The sequence below is a fragment of the Vipera ursinii genome (assembly GCF_947247035.1).
Source record: "Vipera ursinii genome assembly, chromosome: 1".
In the NCBI taxonomy this organism is placed as follows: Eukaryota; Metazoa; Chordata; class Lepidosauria; order Squamata; family Viperidae; genus Vipera; species Vipera ursinii.
The window spans coordinates 51,563,262-51,585,685 of NC_139512.1; the positions used below are offsets into that span (position 1 = coordinate 51,563,262).

The window sequence follows — 22,424 nt, forward strand, 5'->3', positions numbered from 1 at the left end:
GTAGTGTGAGAATTCAGTTGTTACTTACACAAACATTTCTTATCAAAAATTTACTTTGAATTATTTATATTTTATTTATATTTTATATTATATTATATTTATAGTATTTATATTATATTTATTATTTATTTATATTTTAATTTCCTCCAGTAAAAGGCAAAGCAGCTAACACAAATTAGAAACAAAATATAATAAATCACAGATTGGGTGAGGCCTGGCGAGTTTGACACCGTGGACTAGACAGTCACTTGTCTGAGATGGCATAGGTTCTCCTGCTTGAGCAGGGGGCTGGACTAGAAGAGCTCCAAGGTCCCTTCCAGTTCTATTCTTAAATATATCCTGATCAATTTATACTTTGTAAATGTTAGTCCAAAAGGATCAGTACATTTTTTTAACTTATGTTTGTGAATTTCTATTTTTTCCTTCATTTTTCTTGTTTTAAACGTCTGCTAAGATTAAAAAACAGAGGACTTCAGACAAATAATTAAATAAATAAATAAAAAATAAAAAAATGATATAATACGGACAATACAAGGGTAAACTCAGAAATCAAGAGCATTCCTGACTGAAAGTTCACCATGATATTAAACGAGCACTGTCTTTTGCCATCGTGCTGGGATTTTTTTTTTAAAAAAAAATCGGTTCTTTTTTTCAAAGCAGTAGAAACTTGACTACTGTGGCAGTAGGCAGCTACTGCTAAGACAACATAGAGCATTTAGATCATCAATTGGATTTTATTTAAATGCTAATAAAAATCTGAAAATTCCATCCATTCCAGCTAAGCTCTGCCTGTCCCTAAAGTGCTTTTTGAAAAGGCAACTGACGTTTCGCTTCTTAGCCAAGAAACGTCTTCAGTTCTGACTGAATAATGAGGGACGGCAGGATTTATATTCCTTGCAGTCATCTGGCCATTAACACTCCTCCACCACTGAGTCAGAACAGAAGAAGCTTCTTGGATAAGAAGTGAAGTGTCTTCAAGGAGAAACAAAGTCCTGTTACCTTTTGAAATCGCACCTTTACACTATTCAGGTGACCCTGAGGGCACAGAAAAACCCCGCAAGTAGCTTCAACGATTCTCAGAAAAGAATGCTAACGACCAGGTAAGACGACTGCAAGGAATATAAATCCTTCCATCCTCCACCAATTCAATCAGAACTGAAGCAGCTTCTTGAATGAGAAGCGAAAAGAAAAAGTCCAGCTGCTTTTTGAAAAAAAGGTACTTTTGGGACAGCCATGGCTGAGAATCTCCACCGACGCTAAACTCCGACGAGATTTGGAGACTCCGCGGACAACCCGGCATTGAATTACGCTCTCTATTCCAGGGGTCGGCAACCTTGGCTCTTTTATGACTCGCGGACTTCAACTCCCAGAATTCCTGAGCCAGCTATGCTGGCTCAGGAATTCTGGGAGTTGAAGTCCGCGAGTCATAAAAGAGCCAAGGTTGCCTACCCCTGCTCTATTCCCACCAATCCGCTGAACTTTCTGGCCCTTCTAGCACAATCGATCTCGGCAGCTGCCCGCGGAGGCGCCTGACTTCCCGTCATGCAACGAGCGAGGCGGTCACGTGCTGGAGGTGGAGGCTGAAAGTCCGGCCTTGGTGTCGCTCGGATCTACCGCCATGCTGTGGCTTTCGCTGCTCCGCGGCCGCCTTCCGCGCAAGCCGCCTTTCCTGACGTCTCTGCTTACGCTCCTTTTCCTCGTCCTGCTGCCGGGGCCCGCTCAGCCCATCTCCTTCCAATTGCCGGGCAAAGCCCGCAAATGCCTCCGGGAGGAGATTCACCGCGACAAGCTGGTCACCGGCGAGTACGAGGTGGCTCCCCCGCCGGGCTCGTCTAGCGGCCCATCGGCAAACCTCAAGGTGCAGGGCCGGCGAGAGCGCAAGCGGGGCAGTTGGGCGGGAGCGAGTGGGGGCTGATCGGGCCCTTAGAAACGTGCGTCCGTCCCTCGAGTGGTACTTCCCTTCCCCTGCGCGCTACCTGGTACCTCCTCCTCGGGACTCCTAGGGCCAGCCTGTTACCGACCTGCTTGTATTTCCGTTTCCTTCCGCGTCTTGGGACACGTCAGCGTTCTCTGCGTCTGCTAAGAACAGGAGTCTTCAAACTTGACCCTTTTATGACTTGTGGACTTCAACTCCCAGAATGCCTCAGCCAGCTTGGCTGGCTGAGGAATTCTGGGAGTTGAAGTCCACAAGTCATAAAAGGGCCAAGTTTGAAGACCCCTGCCTAAGAAGGCTGAAAAAAGGCCAGTTTTGTGTGCTCGCCGGAGGGATACCGTGCATAGCAATAGCACTTAAGACTTATATACCGCTTCACAGGGCTTTACAGCCCCTCTCTGAGCGGTTTGCAGAGTCAGCCTATTGCCCCCAACAGTCTGGGTCTTCATTTTACCTCCCTCGGAAGGATGGAAGGCTGAGTCAGTCAACCTTGAGCCGGTGAGACTGTATAGGCCAGGGGTAGGCAACCTCGGCTCTTTTATGACTCATGGACTTCAACTCCCAGAATTCCTGAGCCAGCTTGGCTGGCTCAGGAATTCTGGGAGTTGAAGTCCATGAGTCATAAAAGAGCCGAGGTTGCCTACCCCTGGCATAGGCCCTCTCAACAATTCCTTCGCCCGGGATATAAAGGCTGTTTATTTGTTTTAATTCCCTCCTTGACTCGTTATTTTAGTTTATTAGACTTATATACCGCCCTTCTCCCGTGGGACTCAGGGCGGTTCACAAGATTTTTAAAAAGAAACAATACCACAATTACAAAATTAAAAACAATTAAAATGATTATAATATAATTATAATTATAATAATTTTAATTATAATCATAATTAAAAACCAATTAAAACCCCAATTAATACCCTCAGTCCAGGCCAGAAAGCTCAAAGAGCCAGGTCTTCAGGTCCCGGCAGAATGAACGGAGGTCAGGGGCAGTCCTAAGCTCTACAGGCAGCTGGTTCCAAAGGGCCGGTGCACCCACAGAGAAGGCCCTCCCCCTGGGTATTGTCCGCCGGCAATCTTTTACCGGCGGTACCCTGAGAAGACCCTCCCTGTGGGAGCGCACAGGACAAAGGGAACTTGATGCCGGCAGCAGGTGCTCCCTCAAATATCCCGGACCCAAGCCATTTAGGGCTTTATAGGTCATCACCAGCACCTTGAATCTCACCTGGAGGGCAACCGGAAGCTCGTGCAGCTCGTGGAGCAGAGGTGTTATGTGGGAGTATCGGGAAACCCCCATCACAATCCACGCGGCTGCATTCTGCGCCAGCTGAAGCTTCCGGGTGGTCCTCGAGGGCAACCCCACAGCTGAGCTTTTTTCTGTGTGTCCACTGTCCCTTGCTGTAACTGTCCAAAACACAGTACTGTAAGGATTTATTCCCTGGGTTCTCAGAATAATATGACAGTAGGGAGTGTGACCCAAATAGCAAAAGACTGAAAGGGTGGGGTTTTTTTCTGCTTCACAGAGAAAGAGGAGAGACTATTAGGTGCAGAAGTTTGTGATCTTAAATTAACTGCAGTGATGATGCTAGGAAGCCAAGACTAAACCCATGCCCTGAAAATACAAAAGCATTATGAAATTCCAATATTGTATATTAAAGCTTGTTTCATAGAATGTGATATTCTTACCAAAAGTGATAGGACTGTTTGGAGTAATCCCTACATTATCCCATATTGCAGGAAAAAATATGTAGTACTATGTAAATTGGAACAAATTAGGTCGATTTTTTTATTTTTATTATGAATACACTATTCCAGGGGTAGGCAACCTTGGCTCCTTTATGACTCATGGACTTCAACTCCCAGAATTCCTGAGCCACCAGCTGGCTCAGGGATTCTGGGAGTTGAAGTCCATGAGTCATAAAAGAGCCAAAGTTGCCTACCCCTGCACTATTCTTTCTCCAAGCAAAATTCTTCCCTCATGGAGACTTTCTGGGATCTTTAATAATATGACTACTAAATGTGAAAGGAAATACATACACTGTTATATTTTGAACCATCCTTATAAATCCTTCTGAACTAAGTGGAAATGTATAAATGAAGCCAAAATTGTTTATGGCTTGGAAGCTTGTACATGTAGACCTTGACTTATAACCATTCATTTAATCATGTACAAAGTTAAAATGGCTGTGAAAAAAGTGATTTATGACCATTTTTCAAACTTATGACCATTGCAACATCTCCATAGTCACATAATCAAATTTTGGATGCTTGGCAACTGACATGTATTTATGACAGTTGCGATGTCCCAGAGTCATATGATCACCTTTTGCGACTATCTGACAAGCAAAGTTATTAGAGAAGACAGATTCACTAAACAACCATCTTACTAATTTAACAACTATGGTGATTCACTTAACTGTGGCAAGAAAGGTCATAAAATCAGGCAAAACTCACTTAACTATCTTGCTTAGCAACGGAAATTCTGGGTTCAGTTGTTGAATCTGGCTTTCCCATTGACTTTGCTTGTCAGAAGGTCGCAAAAGGTGATCACATGACCCTGGGACACTGCAACCGTCATAAATATGAACCAGTTGCCAAGTGGGTGAATTTTGATCACCTGACCAGAAGGATGTTGCAATGGTTGTAAGAGTGAAAAATGATCAAAAGTCACTTTTTTCAGTGTTGTAACTTCAAATGATCGGTAAATGAATGGTTGTAAATAGAGGATTACCTGTTCTTTGACTTTTTCTCATAATAATAGAGTCAAGGTGAAAGTGCTGTTTTTGAATAAAAGAGAACTAAGCCAGATGATGTTCCCATCTTCAAGAAAAGGAAAACAAAACGGACCCAGGAAACTACAGATCAATCAGTTTAACATCAATACCTGGGAAGATTCTAGAAAAGATAATCAAAAAACAGATCTGCAAACAACTAGAAGCAAACAAAATTATAACTAGTAGCCAGCATGGGTTTGTTAAAAACAGATCATGCCAAACCAATCTTATTTCATTCTTTGATAAAGTGACTAAACTAGTAGACCAGCGAAATGCTGTGGACATAGTATACTTAGACTTTAATAAGGCATCTGAGAAAGTAGACCACAACCTACTACTTGATAAGATAGAAAAATGTGGGTTAGACAGCATCACCACCAGATGGATCTGTAGCTGGCTGATAAACGGTACTCAACGAGTAGTCCTCAATGGCACCACATCCACATGGAGAGAAGTAAGTAGTGGGGTACCACAAAGTTCCGTCTTAGGCCCAGTATGCTTCAATATTTTCATCAATGACTTAGATGAGGGAATTGAACTCATCAAATTTGCAGATCACACCAAACTGACAGGAAACTTTTTAATTATTGTGATTGCTTTTCATTATGTCATTTTGTTCAGGTTAATTCATTGTTAAGTTTACATATTTACCAAGCCATCTCAACACATACATATACTTTTGATTCTGGAGGAGTGCAACAGAGAGGTTCTTTAGCCCAGGGGTGTTAAACTCGCAACGTCACGTGACGTGTATCGCAACTTTTTTCCCATTACTGGCAATGGGGTGGGCGCGGTTTCTGCATGACTCCTCTGGCCCGTGGGTTGGCAGTTTGACACCCCTGCTTTAGCCTCTGTCCCAACTGCATATGGGCAACGTATTGTTCAGGTTGACACAGCGTTTGTGCATGGAGAGGTGTGATTGCTGCATAAGCATCGGAGAGGTGTGATTGCTGCATAAGCATCTATGGAACATCTCATTCTTTGTTGTACCCCCATAGTTGTGGAGGTTGACTTTTAAGCAGTTTGCCCAGAGTTTTATAAGCAATATGCCTAATGGTATATAAGTAGCTGTCATCAGTTGCCAGCTTAATAGAATTGTAGATGCAGCCAGACATTGGGAAGATCTAGTTCAGAACACCATGTGTGATTTAATTTTGTATGAAAAGAACCGTATTTGAATATTCTTATAAATTTTTACTGCATAAAATGAGACTTTAAATATATTTTAACATGTTCTAAGAATACAATTTATTATTTGATGTATTGTTGTTTTGGTAGTGGGGAGAAGCATTTATATAGTTTGTTCAAGTTAATTGTGTAGCTAAAGGTAGCTATCATTTGCCTTTACCAGCACTGCTATTAATCTACTTTTAATGAAATGAATGATATCTCCCATTATATTGTACCCTCTTTTGAGACAACTGCTTTTTGCTTAGTGAATACTGTTATACTAATATAACCTATTTAAGATGGTAGAGGATAATAACACATGGTTTTTTTGACAATCACAATTAAATTAAATTTAAATTTTCAGCTATGTAAATGGACAAAAGGAAAATAATAACCCACCCAAATATTTAGCTATTTTCCTGCTTGCTTCTTTAATTTTTTTCTTACAGATTACTGACACAGCTGGGCATATCCTTTATGTCAAGGAGGATGCTACTAAGGGCAAGTTTGCTTTCACCACTGAGGACTATGATGTGTTTGAGGCTTGCTTTGAAAGCAAACTCCCTGTGGGTGAGTGTGAAAAACTGTTAGATGCTTTTGAGAAGTTCCTTTTTACTTTCTTTGCAGAATTCACTTAAAGAGATAATTTTGGGTATGAAGAAGGGATATCTGCTTTGCCAAATATTTTTGATCTTTTGAAATGAAATGCATAAGATTACTTAACCCCAATCTTTTAAAATTACTGATGAAGATAAATTATTTTTTACTAAAAATATTTGAAATTGACCAATAATGCAATTATAATATACTGAATAGAAGAACAATTTAACATGTGAAATACCAAGAACACTGTTACCAAAGAAGTATGTGACAGATAAAATGTCACTCAGCTACTAGGACTAGTTTGTAGATTGTGTTTAACTATAATATTTTTTCACTTACCATATTGTGAAATGCATTTACTGTTTGCAACCCATAGTTTATGTTGGTGTTTTATGTGAACCAAGTAATTAACTTCAATAAAATATAGCTTAATCCCCATTCAAAATTCACAAAATATGGGCACAAGCAATAATTTTTAATATTCCCAGCCAGAAATTGCAGGAGAACAAGGAGAGGGTATTAATTTTAATCGCTTTATTTTAATTGATAAATTACAGTATATCAAATATTTAGCTTTAATTTTGTATACTGCCCACATACATGTGAAATGGGGTAGCTACATAAATTCAATAAAGTGCCATATTTTCTAACCTCTTCCTGAATTTTTTTTGTTCTCTAGACTTGCTTCACATGTTTTTTTCACATAAGAGTTGTTCTGCCTGCTCTTTATTTTTTCTGCCCTTGCTTTGTATGGATGTTACGTTAGATTTGGTGATACTAGAGCACTTTATAATCCTTGGTGATGGAAGTTGATCTGGTTATTAGATATCTGCTAATATCCTTGGATCAGGCAGGTAGACTTGTTATTGATATGAACATGATACATAGTGGTAAAGGTTGAGGATCTCTTGCATTAGTGTTTTGTCTCATGTGAGGAAAAAGGAAGTGTAAAAGGCACTGGTTGTGTACCCGGATCTGGTGGACAATTGCGCAACAAGCCTTAGAACTAAAGGTATTTTGAGAAGCTATGCATTTATTCATCTTTCAGTAGAATACAGGATCAGAGTTCAGCAGAAGTATTGCATTGTCATTTTCATACTGCTTCTGATCAGGGATAAATAGCCCTTGAGGCTTATTGTGTATTGCCCTGTTCACCGCCCTGAGTCCTTCGGGAGAAGGGCGGTATAGAAATCAAATTATTAAATTAAATTAAATTAATTAAGAAGCTTTTATACTCACTGCTATAGATGAATTTTCTAAGTATTGTGTTTCCTATACTGCATTCTGAACTCATAAAAGCTGTGTACTCAGCACTGAGGGAAACTGAGATTTTATCAGAATTCTTGCCAGCCTATTTCTACCTTTTGAAGGATGTTGCTGAATTGCTTGCACCTTACAAAAAAGCATTCAGAGCTTCTTATTTGACAAGTGTCAAGTTCTGTATCAACACAGCCAGGTAAAGTCTATATAAATCAGACATGTCAAACACAAGGCCCGGGGGCCAGATCCGGCCCGCAAAGTGGTTTCATGTGGCCCACGAAGCCATCCTGGAAACAGTGAGTGAATGGCCCCCGCTGCCTTGGCCCTGGCCCAGAGACCCTCCTTCTGCCAGAGACCCTCAGATCTGTCCCGCTCCTGCCCAGGCCCCCATAGGCACCCTTGATGCGAACGATGTAGAGCTGGCCACGCCCACCCAGTAGGCCATACACACTCTAGCCACGCCCACCCAGTAGGCCATGCCCACCCAGGCCACACCCACCTGGCCTCCTGAGGGCAACCGCAATGCTGATGCGGCCCTCAGTGAAATTGAGTTTGACACCCCTGATATAAATGATAATACCAGATACTTGATACTCTGAGTATTATAGGTTATTATGACCGTCAATAGTTTTTTTACATGTTGTTCATAAAATAGATGGATATTCTTTAACAGTTTAGGCAGCAGTGTATTTATCTCTGCCTGGGGAAACCAAAACTAAGATAACAGTTATTTGAGCTGTTGAGCCAGGTGGAGTTTGAGCAATTGGGATTTCTCAAGCTTGTAGCCACAAAAATGGGGAAGAGGAAGTGAAAGACACTTTTTTTGTACAAACACTTTTTTTTGTACAAACATCCCATAGAGGGAAGAGGTGGCCTGCAAGACGTATAATGATCCCACAGTATGTGCAGAATTGCTAACACAATTTTTTCTTGCGTCATTTACTGTGTTGTTCAAGCTGCAAAGTTGCTCCTATTTTTGCTGATTTTCCTCATATTTCTACTATACGCTGAAGTTTGAGAGTAATGATGTATGTACTAGTTATATCTATCAGATCATTTTTGAGTAGTTAATATTATTTGCATTTCTGTGTCCTTCACACAAGGATGCCTTTAAAAATAACCCTTACATGGACATTCAGTCATTATTTGGTCAGATCTGAGATTGTTGTTGTTGTTCACTCTTTAATCTTGTTTTTCTGTTTCAAATTTTCTGAAGAGTTTCAGAGAGATATTTTCCTCTGGATCTAGTGAACAGTTTGAAGGCATACATCTTTCTCTGGCTTCCAGGGTATTGAGTTGCAGCTCCTGATACATGAAGAGAAAGCCACCAATAAAAAGATGGAGGGGGAAAGGAAATTGCACACTGTAGGACCATAGTACTCAGTATGCTTTAGGAAGGGGCACCCAACATTCACCTCCATCCAGTCTTTCTCTATAGAAAAGCTATGTGGAGAAAAGCAAGGCATTCCAATGGCAATTAGGGTTCTTGTACATCTAGTACCAATTGAAAAGAAAGTGGATAAGAGTGGCACTGAATGTAATTCAGTTGTATACTGTACCTGAAAGAGTTATATGTGCTTTTTGAAAGCAACATCTATACTTACTTTGGGTAAGTGTATTTGCTGAGACTTGAAAATGCTCTTAATCCTTCTGTGATTTACAGGGGAATAAGTGGCAATTAATTCTACCCATGGTCTACCAGTAAATGATGCACTGATCCCATTTTGATTTTTATAGGACTCATCAATTCCATATGGATTAAGAAAAGATTTGTGGCAAAAATATTTTGCAAACAATTTTTCACATGGATCCTGCCTCCTGGTAGTATTTTTTTTTTGTGATGACAAAAAGAACTTGTCAAAACAAGTTATTGGATATTCTGGTTTGTTTAAAATGGAATCATTTGTTTATTGTAATTTTACCCATCAAACATACTGTGCTTTCTTATTTGTACTTTTATTTTGAATGCTATTTTTATGTTAAATAAACAAAGTAACATAGAACCATAAAATGATTTGGAAAGGATATTTTCTCATCAACATTTCTCAACTATGAGAAAAGTTTCTCATCAGCTATGTGAATTTCTATTTTTGGAAGTCCAACAGAATATATTTTTATTCTATTTTAAGTATTTTTAGATTTATCCATAACTTGTTGAAAGTACTATATGCATTCATTATCCTGACAGTTCCTACTATTTTAATTATTTGTCCTAACAGTTTCCAGATTCAGCTTTTGGGCATTTCTACTGTTGTAATGTAAGAACCAAAATGTTGCTAAAATCTTTGTAGTTTATGTAATGCAATTCTTTGTATATGTGCAAAATGAAACCTTGCTGATTTCAGTCATGTTTATTCGCTACATATTTGAATGACATTTTAAGAATTATTTCTTAAATTGCTCCATATTGATTATGTGGTTGTAATCAGAATTCATTTTCATAGAAACAGGTAACAATTGTGAGATAGAAATTGGGGACTGCTTTTTTATCCTCAGCTATCTGAAAGGTACATTTCAGTATATTAGAAATTATTGTTGGCAGCAGCATCATTTCCATCAACTGAAGGACATTTCTTTCTCTTATCCACACAAAATATTTCTTATTGTATTGTGCTGCCATCTATTTGTGAAATAGAGTAAAAACATACCAATATTTTTCTACCTTGAGACAGAAATATTGGCATGCAGTCTGTGAAACAGCTACATCATATGAAACTCTAAGAATTTATTATAAGCAAAAGAGGCAGGACAGAGAGGTAAAGTTTACTTGCTTCCTCCACTAAATCCATAGCAGCTAATTTTGTGGCTTCCCAGATATATATGCAGCTGCTTCTGCTTATAGCTCTGCTTGCTTGCTTCTCACTATATAATACATCAGGTTTCGCGGCAAGAGAGCCTTAAGCTACCACCAGCTTCCAGATGTTCCAGAAATTGCTATTGCTGTATTATGATACATTGCCAGTGCTGGTGCCTTCTCCCTGGAGAACACATATGCATGTGTTAACTAGGATTTCTTTTGAGAAGTGAAAACAGCAGAACGCTAACCTCCTTCCCCCTAAACTTGAAATTTATTTTTTTGTGCAAGGTAGAGTTCAGAATAGAAAATCCTTTATTTGTAAGCATGAAAATCAAACTCACACATTCATGCTGTTTTTCCATTTAAAATCTGTTCCCTAAGATGCTAAACTAAACAGCTGGGTGATTGAGTTATGATTGTTGGGATCCCCTGTGATTGGTTCCTTCTTGTGTCCCATTTTCAAGATCATTTTCAATAGTAATATGTCTGACTTAACATAGCCTTAGTTATTCTGCCAAAAAACTTCCATTGCAAGCTTCATTTCTTACATTTCCCATTTAAAAACTAAGCTCATGTTCTTAGAAATAATGGATATTAAAAACAGGTCAGAATAAGGGGAAAAAGTAGAAATATTTTTCCTTTCCCCCAAAAATGAAATAGCAAAAGCAAAAAAAAAATCCTCTTCAAACTAACTGCTGTTGTTTAACCTGATGTATATACAGCTTTATCCTTTTTATGAATTTCTGGAAATAGAACATTTCTTCTTTTTTTCAGAAGGCTTTCTTCTAGCTACATATGTACATGAATGAAAGTGAGCCATGTTAAACTCTATAAGATTTAAGTAAACATGCCATAATTTATATCCAAGGTATTGGTCAGATTTCAACTGAAGGTAGATTTTCCATTTGTCCCCTTTCCTGATCTGTCTTCCTTTTTCCAAAAATCAGTACATGAATTATCATAACCAATGGAACATTTGTATGTGGAAGTAAATGTTTTCTGTGTACAATTTCCCCCCCCTTGGCTTTCTTAAGAGAGATGTCCGTTCTTTGCAGTATCAGAAAGGCAATCTTAGCATTATTTTAAGATAGGGAAATGATAAATAGAATATAAGGCATCATTTTTGCAGATAAATCAGTAATATAGTCATCAAATTAGAACCATAATGGAGCCCACCCATCATGCTTTAACTTGTGACAGTCATAAAATCATCCTTTTGACTTATCTTCCGTGGTTAAGGAAATCTGTGGTCGTAAAATCTGCAAACCAGTGGTTTACTATGGATGTTTTGCTGAAAGTTGGAAGTAAATGATAGTTTTCAGCAAAATTGTCATAAAATGCAGTCACATGACTGTGGAATACTTGCAAGCAGCTGTAAATAGGCCTAGTTGCCAAGCACCCAAATATGGTTATGTGACTGCAGGTACACCCGACTGTTGGAACTTCAAATTTGGGTCATAGATTTACCTCAAGTAGATCTGTCGGAACTTCGAACAGTCACTAAGCGACCGGTTGTAAGTTGAGGACTACCTGCACTTGGAGTCTTTTAGAGATTGAACAGCTGCCTGCACTGTGTATAACAAAGCAGAAAGCTTTGTCTATAAAAGTTTAAAGCCTTAGGGTGTGATTTTTATTGCTTGGAGTTGAGATGATGATACATACTGTACTTTTTAAAATACCTATGAGTGTATATTTGCATGTAATTTATTAGCAGCATTCACTGAGGATTAATGACAAAGCTCTCTTTGCCAGCCCACTTACTTAAGGTTTATTTATGATGGTAATGGTAAAATGTGAATTGAAAAAAAGAAGACAGAGCAAGCTAGTGTTTTTAGCAATTTCCCAGATGGTGGAGAAGTTGGCTAGGTGGTCTGCTTTTCAAAGTAATTTCATCTGTTCCATTTAATATATCATTTGGCTTTCTACTGTTTCCATTTGGATAGAATTGGCCTGTTAGTTCCAGCTAGCTAATCTGGCATTATTAAATGGTACTTATATATTTTCTTAGTGTTTGTTGGTGGACTGAAGGCCAGGAAATTGGAGTGTCTGCATTCTGCATTCTCCACATACATAGTTGCAATAGCTTCTTATTACTTTGGGGAGTTCTTTCTTTAGGAGAACCCTGTAGACTTTTCTATGGTTATAATAATAATTTGGCTGCGTCTTTAACTGTGCAGAGGCTTATAGAGAGTGAGTATAAATCCCTCTATAATAGGGAAGGGAGCAGAGCTGGGAATTTCCTGGCAGTCAAAGTACTGCATACAATGAATCCTTTCATTCCATTTCCAGGAACAGGGCGGATGCCAGACCAGCTTGTGACCTTGAATATGAAGCACGGAGTGGAAGCAAAAAACTATGAAGAGGTATATCTCTGCTTTTTCTGCCTTTGTCTCTGCTTTCTTGCTAGTACTCATGTGATGCTGTTGATGACCTTGACTCAAAATGTGATGATATTTTTGTATTTTAATGTTGTGCTCACTAACTTCACTGGCTATTGCTTGTACCTAGTGAAGTTTTTAAAATTTGCTGAGGTCATTGAAATTGGTGAAGTTGGATCAAACTGTATTTGATTAGAGATCATTTGTTCATTTCTTTAAACAGTTTTATAATAATACCTTATTAATGTAAACTACATTAACCTTACTTTAAAATAAGTTCCTGAATTATTTCACAACAGATTTCATTTAAGGCTATTATTCCAAAGACATTTCAGAGGAACTACCCAATTGAATTCAGTACCTTGTTTCCCCAAAAGTAAGGCCTATACCAACAATAAGCCCTAGCTTGATTTTGGAAGGTGGGCCTAATATAAGCCCTATCCCAAAAATAAGCCCTAGTTTTGGGGCGAGGCATAGACCTAAAAATCAAGCTGGGGTGAGGGTGTGGAGCTGCCCCACCTGCCCTGCACCAACTTACCTTGCAACCAGGCCTCTCCTTGCTGGCCCACTTCTTCTGAGGCCTCTTCTGCAGCCAGGCCTGCATTTCTCAGTCACAGGGCTTTCCGGAAGGCCTGTGCAGCCAAGAACTGAGCTATGGATTCAATCTGCAAGACCTCGGTACTCGGCTGCTTAGTCCTTCTGGAAAGGCCTGACTGCAAAATGCAGGTCCAAATGCAGCTGCGGAACTTCGGCCCTAGAAGTAGTAGTCTGGCTGGGTGGGGCTGTTGGTGCTGGAGGTGTGGTAAGGCCTACCCCGAAAATAAGACCTGGTGCCTCTTGGAGGCAAAAAAAACCCCAAAACAACCCAGTCTTAATTTCGGGGAAACATGGTAGGATTTACTTTGAAGTAAATATGCACAATGTTCTATAATTTAGGCTCAAATTCTGCAGTTTATGATCATAAATGTTTCTCCACAAGGCTTTTAGAAAGAGGAAAATTTTAATAAAGCATAAAACATACCTTTAGCTGGCTTGATAAAGTGTGGTTCCTATGAGTGTTATGAATGGAGATTCCTAGGTTTATTTAGTAATTACACATTTTCTTGCTCATAGTCTATAAAAAAACATCTTACTTTTTCCTTCATTTAAAGTAGATGAAGGCTACCATCACCTGTAGGGGTTGTTTTGCAACTCTCATAACTGTCTAGAATCATGTAATATATCTTCTAGGCCTTTTTGCTTTAGGTGAAATTTATAAAAAAGATGCTGTATTTGCAAACACCAACGTTTGATTGCCCTCTTGTGGCCTTCCAATAAACTCTTTAAATTTATTATGTATTCCGTGCTCATCTATATTACAATATTTGGTAGCAAAGTAATTTGAAGAAAACATTCAGTAGAAAGTATACTGTATTTAGGATTACAGTCAAAATCCTCTTGCAATTAAACATAAAATTCTTAAAGCCACTTCTTCCATGTAGCATTTCTGGTTATGTGAGATTTCATTTCCAAATTATTTAATATTTTTAACAATTCTTTAGATGTTTGGTAAAATCAATTAGAATTCACTAAACTGTTATCAAGACAAAAAAAATTAAAGGTTTGATTTATAAGTGAAGGAACTTCCGTTTAAGAAAATTATGGGAATCATAGCAGCTGGAACATTTTTAAAGATTATTGATAAAAAAGGAAAGTGCAGATATTTGACTTTCTCATTAAGTGCTATTTATATATGACATCGCGGGAGATGAATATAAAATTATTCCGCTTTCAAGGTTGGAGTCCATCTTTAATCCTCATCTGTAATAATACAGTATCCCTGATGTTGCAGATTGCGATTGTCATGGCTAGATGTGAAGTATATGTGAAGTATTATTAGTTGGAGTGATCTTGAATTTTTAATCTCCCCTTTTACCACGATTCCTGCATGGTGATAGCTCTGCAGGCAGGGTGAGCCCTGCTAGCCACACAGAATGGCCCCAAAATTAAGGGGTTTACATCTATTGAAATATTGCACTTCTAAGTAAATAGGAAACAATAATTAGCTACATTGGATAGTAAATATGTTTTGTAGTTTCAGCGTTAGGCAGGTGGTTTGCGGTACCTTGTCCAATTGTCTGTTACCCTGTAGTGTTCAATCAGAGTTGTATGCTATATTATATAGGAAAAAGAAAGTGGTTTTGCCTTCAGGAAAGAATTGGTTGCTTAGCAATATAATTAGTTCCAGATATTAGAGCTAGTACTTGTGCCAATTTTATGCCTATGAATATTTGTGCCTGGTGATGAAGGATAGGAAATAGGATTTTAGGGATGTTGAAATTCTACCCTTTTTATTCTGGGTACATTTTTTATAATCTCATCATAAGCCAAGCAATAATTGGACTGTTTATTGTGGCAAAAGATAGAGTATTGGCTGTGAGCTTCCTGACATTAAAAGAATCTCAAGTGGTGGTATGTGTAGACACATGTCTGATCAGAGTAGACAGTGCTGATCCAGATATATCTATTCTGTTTTCAATTAAGGCATTTTTGTCTAAAGTTTTTTTAAAAACCTGCATTTTAAGATCGGAACTGTTGGAGACATACTGTATTTCCTCAAAAGCCCTACCCCAAAAATAAGCCCTACTTTGGGGGTAAGACGCATGCCTAAAAATCAAGCTAGGGCGGGGAGGGGTTGGAGCTCCCCACATGCCCCGTACCCATTTACCGTTGCAGCCAGGACTTCCATGAATTGACAACTGCCTCTCCTTGCCAGCCCATGTCTTCTGCGGTGTCCTCCAGCCTGCATTTCACCATGAGAGGCCTTTCCGGAAAGGCCTCTGACAGGGAAATGCAGGCCGGAGCTCCATTCTCAGTTGCAGAATGAAGCTGCTCCTTCGGCCACAGAAGTGGGCTGGCTGGCTGGGGCTGTTGGTGCTGCCGTGGCAAGATGACTGGAAAAGACAGCCCCAGAAAATAAGACCTGGTGCCTCTTCTGGAAGCAAAAAAGTAAAAAAAGACTGGGTCTTATTTTCGGAGAAACCAGGTAGATGGGATTGGTATAAAAATGCTGGGGAAAAAATCTGAAATTAACTTGCTTCTCAATAGATGGTGGAGGAATCTGCATAAACAAACGTGCAATAATTATAGCTGCCCTTATTGCCCTAGGAATCTGCTCAAAGAGCTTTAGAAAGGTAGTCCTCATTTACTGACCACTTGTGTTCAGTGACTGTTACTACAGTGAAGTTACAGGGTTCTGAAAAAAAAGAGACTTAAAAGCATAGTAGCGTCTCCACATCACATGATTGCAACTGAGGTGTTTGGCAATAGGTACATATTTATCACCGTCACAGTGTCCTGTAGGGTAGCCAAGTGATTGGCATCTGCAACCTTTACAGCTGGTTTCTGACAAGCAAAGTCAATGGGGAAGCCAGCAGGAAGTCGCAAGCCATGGATACATGACATGTCACTTAACAACCTGCAGGGATTTGTTTAACAATCACAGCCACTAGTGGCTTTACTTTACTTTATCACCACATCGCTTATTGACACAATTGCCAGTCCAAACTGCAGTCAGTAAATGAGGACTACCTGTACTCACAAAAAATATGTTAATAAGAAGTATTGCCTTAGGGTATACCATGTTTTATTGTTGGCATAGTGAACTGTGTTTCAATAGAGGTCCACATTTAAATGGGAATGGGTTGATACCTTCTGGATCACTGACATATAATGTCATCTTTTATCAGATTGCTAAAGTGGAAAAGCTGAAGCCGTTGGAGCTGGAGCTGCGACGACTGGAAGATCTTTCAGAATCTGTTGTTAATGACTTTGCATACATGAAAAAGCGGGAAGAGGAGATGCGGGATACTAATGGTATGTACTTAGGGGCCTCTACATACCATTAATATGTCTCTCTGGCTAGAGCAGACATGTCAAACTCGTGATGTCATGTGATGTCGTGTGACATATCAGGACAGTTTTGCCATTGCCGGCAATGGGGTGGGCATGGCTTCCACGTGATGCGTCCGGCCCGTAGGCCGGCAGTTTGACACCCCTGTCCTTGAGAATACAAATAATCAGTTTTTTATATAAAACATGATAATTAAATATTCCATTACTCTATTGTTTTAATTATTTAATAAGAATATAACTTCCCATACAGTTGCATTTCAAAATTTATTATAAAAGTTTGGAAATACAAGATAAAAACAAATCAATATCAAATCAAAAACATACCAAAAATATGAAGTGGAAAAGAAAATATAAACACCTGACAGTCATTTAGGGAAGAACTAAGCAAAGATGTCTCCAAAAGCTGTGGTACCTGATGAATTTCAGCATACATGGAGAAAGGTCACCACGTGTCACTACTATAAACATGATAAGTTTAGTTTATTAGACTTATATACCGCCCTTCTCCCGTAGGACTCAGGGCGGTTCACAAGGTTTTTTAAAAGAAACAATACCACAATTACAAAATTTAAAACAATTAAAATGATTATATTAAACCTTGAATATAAAAATCCTAATTAAAAACCAATTAAAACCCCCATAATACCCTCCGTCCAGGCCAGAAAGCTCAAAGAGCCAGGTCTTCAGGTCCCGGCAGAATGAACGGAGGTCAGGGGCAGTCCTAAGCTCTACAGGCAGCTGGTTCCAAAGGGCCGGCGCACCCACAGAGAAGGCCCTCCCCCTGGGTATTGTCCACCGGCAATCTTTTACGGGCAGTACCCTGAGAAGGCCCTCCCTGTGGGAGCGCACAGGAGAAAGGGAACTTGATGCCGGCAGCAGGTACTCCCTCAAAAATCCCAGACCCAAGCCATTTAGGGCTTTATAGGTCATCACCAGCACCTTGAATCTCACCTGGAGGGCAACCGGAAACCAATGCAGCTCGCGGAGCAGAGGTGTTATGTGAGAGAATCGGGAAACCCCCATTACAACCCGCGCGGCTGCATTCTGTGCCAGCTGAAGCCTCCGGGTGGTCCTCAAGGGCAGTCCCATGTAGAGAGCATTGCAGTAGTCCAATCGGGAGGTCACAAGCACATGAGTGACTGCGTAGGGCATCTCGGTCCAGTTAGGGCCGCAACTGGCGCACCAGGCGAACTTGGGCAAAGGCCCCCCTGGTCACGGCTCCTATATGGTCTTCAAAACTGAGCCGCGAATCCAGGAGGATGCCCATGTTGCGTGCCCTATCAACGGGGGGGGGGTTTAACACCTCACCCCCCATCATTAAAGATGGAATAGGCTGGTTAGTCCGAGATGCCGGTATGCATAGCCACTCAGTCTTGGCAGGATTGAGACGAAGCCTGTTTCTTCCCATCCAGACCTGGACTGCCTCCAGGCAACGGGACATCACGGCGAGGGCATCACTGGGTTGGTTCGGGGTGGAGAAAAAAAGTTGGGTATCATCAGCGTACTGATGATACCCCACCCCGAAACCACGAATGATCTTGCCCAGCGGCTTCATATAGATGTTGAACAGGAGGGGAGAGAGAACCGACCCCTGAGGAACTCCACAAATGAGAGGCCTCGGCGCGGACCTCTGCCCTCCCGTCAACACCGATTGCGAGCGGCCCAGGAGATAGGAGGAGAACCACTGCAAAACAGTGCCTCCCACTCTCAACCCCCTGAGACGCCGCAATAGGATACCATGATCGATGGTATCAAAAGCTGCTGAGAGATCTAATAGAACTAGGACAGAGGAGCAACTCCTGTCCCAAGCCTGCCACAGATCATTCACCAGCGCGACCAATGCCGTCTCCGTGCTGTACCCGGGCCTGAAACCCAATTGGTACGGGTCCAGATAATCAGTTTCCTCCAGGAACACAGGAAGCTGATGCGCTACCACACTTTCAACAACCTTCAACAAAAAGCGAAAGTTGGAGACAGGACGATAGTTATTTAAAATCACTGGGTCCAGGGCAGGCTTCTTGAGAAGGGGCCTCACCACCGCCTCCTTCAGAGCGGTGGGGAAGACACCCTCACTCAAAGAGGCAGATATTACTGCCTGGAACCAGCTTCGTGTCTCCTCCCGAGCTGCATAAATCAGCCAGGAGGGGCATGGGTCCAATAAACTGGTGGTGGAGCTCAGCCTCCCCATAATCCTGCCCACATCATCAGGGGAAACAGGATCGAACTCAGTCCAGATAACATGCTCAAGACCGTCCGATTCCTCCACGTCAGACTCTGCCCAGTCAGAGTCCAAACCGGCCCAGATCTGAGCGATTTTGTCCGTCAGATGATGGCTAAACTCCTTCTACTTTCCACTCTAAAGCTCCAAGCCACTCTTTTACATCTTGAGGATGAAATAATTTGCAGTACTTGACCACAATTGAGCCCCAAATTTATGTTTCTAAGCGAGACAGTTGTTAAATGAGTTTTGCCTCATTTTACAGCCTTTCATCCTATAGCTGTTAAGTTAGTACCACAGTTGTTTAGTGAATTTGGCTTCCCCATTGACTTTGCTTTTCAGATGGTCGCAAAAGGTGATAACATGACCGCAGGATACTGCAACTGTCATAAATATGAACCAGTTGCCAAGGGAATGAATTTTGATCACATGACCATGCAGATGCTACAATGATCATGTGAAAACAGTCATAAGTCACTTTTTTAAAAAGTGCTGTGGTAAGTTTGAATGGTCACTAAACAAATTGTTGTAAGTCGAGGATTACCTGTATTCACTGCTTTAGCCCAGTGACAGTTGACATAAATTCACAGACCAGAAAAATATAATCTGACACTAGTAGGACAGTCTTAACATGAATGAAGTGCATGCGGTTCATATTCTGAAATTCTCCTGCACTATACCTGTGACCATCTCTGCCAGCTAAGTTGGAAAGCAGACTGGAATTCCACCAACAAAATCTTTAGTCTGTTTCTTTCAAACAATAAATGTTGTCAGTAGCTTCCCCCAGTTTGGAGAAATGTTCTGATAATAAGTTATTCTAATGGACCCTCATATTCTCTAGCTTGGAAGTTGACAAGAGTTAAGTCAAATATACCACATGGTCTTGATAATATGTGTGAGATAATGTTCATTCTTAGAATGAGCCTAAATTTTGTGTACCAACCTTTTTAACGATATTACCAGGTGATTAATAAATGAGAATGGTAAGCCATCCTGCTTTTTAAAATTTTCTCTTCTCGATCCCTCTCTAACTGATTACCTGAACTCTGTTCTGCATGTTTGGTTATCATACACTCTAATTTTGCTATGCCAATATAATATGTTTCTTTTTGCCACTTTCAATGTCAGTGTCAAAAGAAACAGGTTTCCATGTCACTCACTGTCGGATATGCACATCTAGTTCTAAGAACAAATTCTGTATTCAGAATGTGATCAGAAGTAACTTATGAGCATGCTTTATAGTATGTTTTATAACTGATTCTAAAACTTAAAACTTTCCCTTTCTAGAGGGGTGTGATTCAGTAGAAGCGATGGGTATAAGCAAAACATAATTTTGAGGACTGTTTATTGACAATGCATATCTCTTCAAATGCAGTTGTTATGAAACCTCTAAGAATATGAATCTAGAATACACAATAACAGAGCTGGAAGGGACCTTGAAGGTCTTCTAGTCCAACCCCCTGCTCAAGCAGGAGACTCTGTACCATTCTGGACAAATGACTCTCAAATCTCTTTTTAAACAGCTTCCACTGATTAATTGTTCTCACTGACCAGAAATGTCTCCTTAATTGAATCTTTCTTCCTTAAGCTTCCATCCATTGCTTCTTGTCTTGCCCTCGTGTTTTGGAAAAGAGGTTAACCCCTTCCTCTCTCTGACAGGCCCTCAAATATTGAAAGACTGATACCATGTCATCCCTAGTGCATCTCTTCATTAGACTACAGTTCTCGCAACGGTTATTGTACAATTTAGTCTTCATTCCTGTAATCATCTTTGTTGCTCTTCTCTGCACTCTTTTTAAAGTCTCAACATCTTTTTTGTGTCACGGGGACCAAAACTGGATGCAGTATTCCAAGTGTAGGCTTACCAATCCAGTATAAAGTGGTACTAACATTTCACATGATCTTGATGCTACCCTTCTGTTGATGCAGCCTAGGACTTTATGGCTTTTTGAGCAGCTGCAGCACACTGCTGGCTCGTACTTAAGTAACTGACCACTAGGACTCCTAAATCCCTCTCGGTTACTGCGGTTGCATCAGATGCCACCTATTCTATACCTGTGTATTTGTTTTTTATAATTTGAATTGTATTTGTTGAATGAAAACAGAACATCTTTTAATTATATCTCGTCCACTGAGCCCAAACAGCTATAATAGATTTTTACTGATAATTTTTATATCAGCATTTCAAGTGAAGACATAGAAGACGGTTTGTATGATTCAAATTTTCTTGGCATTTTTTTCTAACAATGGGCTTTTTTGTTTCAGAATCTACCAACATTCGAGTACTATACTTCAGCATTTTCTCAATGTTCTGCCTCATTGGACTGGCAACTTGGCAAGTCTTTTATCTGCGGCATTTCTTCAAAGCTAAGAAGTTGATTGAGTAGCAAGAAGGGGTAATTTTCCCTTGTTTTGATACCCCAGGAACAACACAGAGACCTAGCAATGACTATTGAGAGCCATCTTGGACTTGATCTGCAAAAATGAACTTTTTCTACAATTACCCACCAAAGGGAGGGAGGGAGGGAGGAAATACTGGCACAAAAACTGAGGAGGGAATTAAGGACTATTGGATAGATTTGGAAGAGGCCGTAGTTTGATTTTAAGAATTTTTGGACACAAATAAAATTGTCTCAAACTGATTTTTTTTTCTTTACATGAACAGCTAAATGATGTTAATCTTATATATCACAAAGTATCTTCCACTTCAATATGCAGAATGTGATATATTTGAACCATGGAGTTGGGTGAGGGAATGGCTCAGAAGTACTTGGAGCAGAACTTCACAGAAGCAGAGATTGCAAATGATTAGGAGCCACATTTCAGGAAGGGAGGATAAATGACCAGTGACAGCTTTCTATGAAAATATTTGGTGTCCATGTTGTTATGTTACTTCCAATGGCTTAACAGAAATGATGCCATTGTTTAAATTACAGAAGGACTTGAGGTGTAACTTCTTCAGATTTCTCATCCTATATACTCTGATATAATTTCTGCTAAATGTCTATGGAGATTCTCGCTCATCCAGATCATTATAGTCCCAAAGGTGTTGTTCAAAAGGCAAATGGACTTTCTTTTTTACCAACAAAGTACAGTTACCTTTTGAACAACACCTTTGGGACAATTTCTGCTAAAGTGACACAGCTCTTGAAAAAGCACCTTGAGTACTGTAAGTTTGTTTATTTAATCAAAAGAAGCTTTCCCCTTACTTATACCTGAAATGCATGCTTTTATTTTCTTTTTCTTACCTTTTTCTTTACTTCCTCCATTCAACAATAAAAATACTACTTAATCTGTATCAGACCTGCATTGGACAGATTTAAATCTGCTTATAGTTAGATGCTTAGTCTTTCATCCATGTATAGAATGTATAGAGCAATCAATTTGCGTGATAAAACATAAT

General features: G+C 40.0%; 1 protein-coding gene across 1 annotated transcript; it reads left to right on the forward strand.

The window, feature by feature from the left end:
* Positions 1-1,455: 1,455 nt before the first annotated feature.
* Positions 1,456-22,319, forward strand: TMED10 (transmembrane p24 trafficking protein 10). Its single transcript, XM_083349097.1, has 5 exons — positions 1,456-1,858; positions 6,321-6,441; positions 12,821-12,894; positions 16,638-16,764; positions 21,287-22,319. Exons 1-5 carry the CDS (start codon positions 1,619-1,621, stop codon positions 21,406-21,408), a joined length of 684 nt encoding a protein of 227 aa, XP_083205223.1. The 5' UTR covers positions 1,456-1,618; the 3' UTR covers positions 21,409-22,319.
* The last annotated feature ends 105 nt before the right edge of the window (positions 22,320-22,424 follow it).

What these genes read in the sequence shown, in the direction of transcription:
- TMED10 (XM_083349097.1), top strand. Translation starts at nt 1,619, where the DNA reads ATGCTGTGGCTTTCGCTGCTCCGCGGCCGCCTTCCGCGCAAGCCGCCT. An exon ending in TGAAAGCAAACTCCCTGTGG is followed by an intron (nt 6,442 to 12,820) that starts GTGAGTGTGAAA and finishes TTCCATTTCCAG; the next exon opens with GAACAGGGCGGATGCCAGAC. An exon ending in GGAGATGCGGGATACTAATG is followed by an intron (nt 16,765 to 21,286) that starts GTATGTACTTAG and finishes TTTTTGTTTCAG; the next exon opens with AATCTACCAACATTCGAGTA.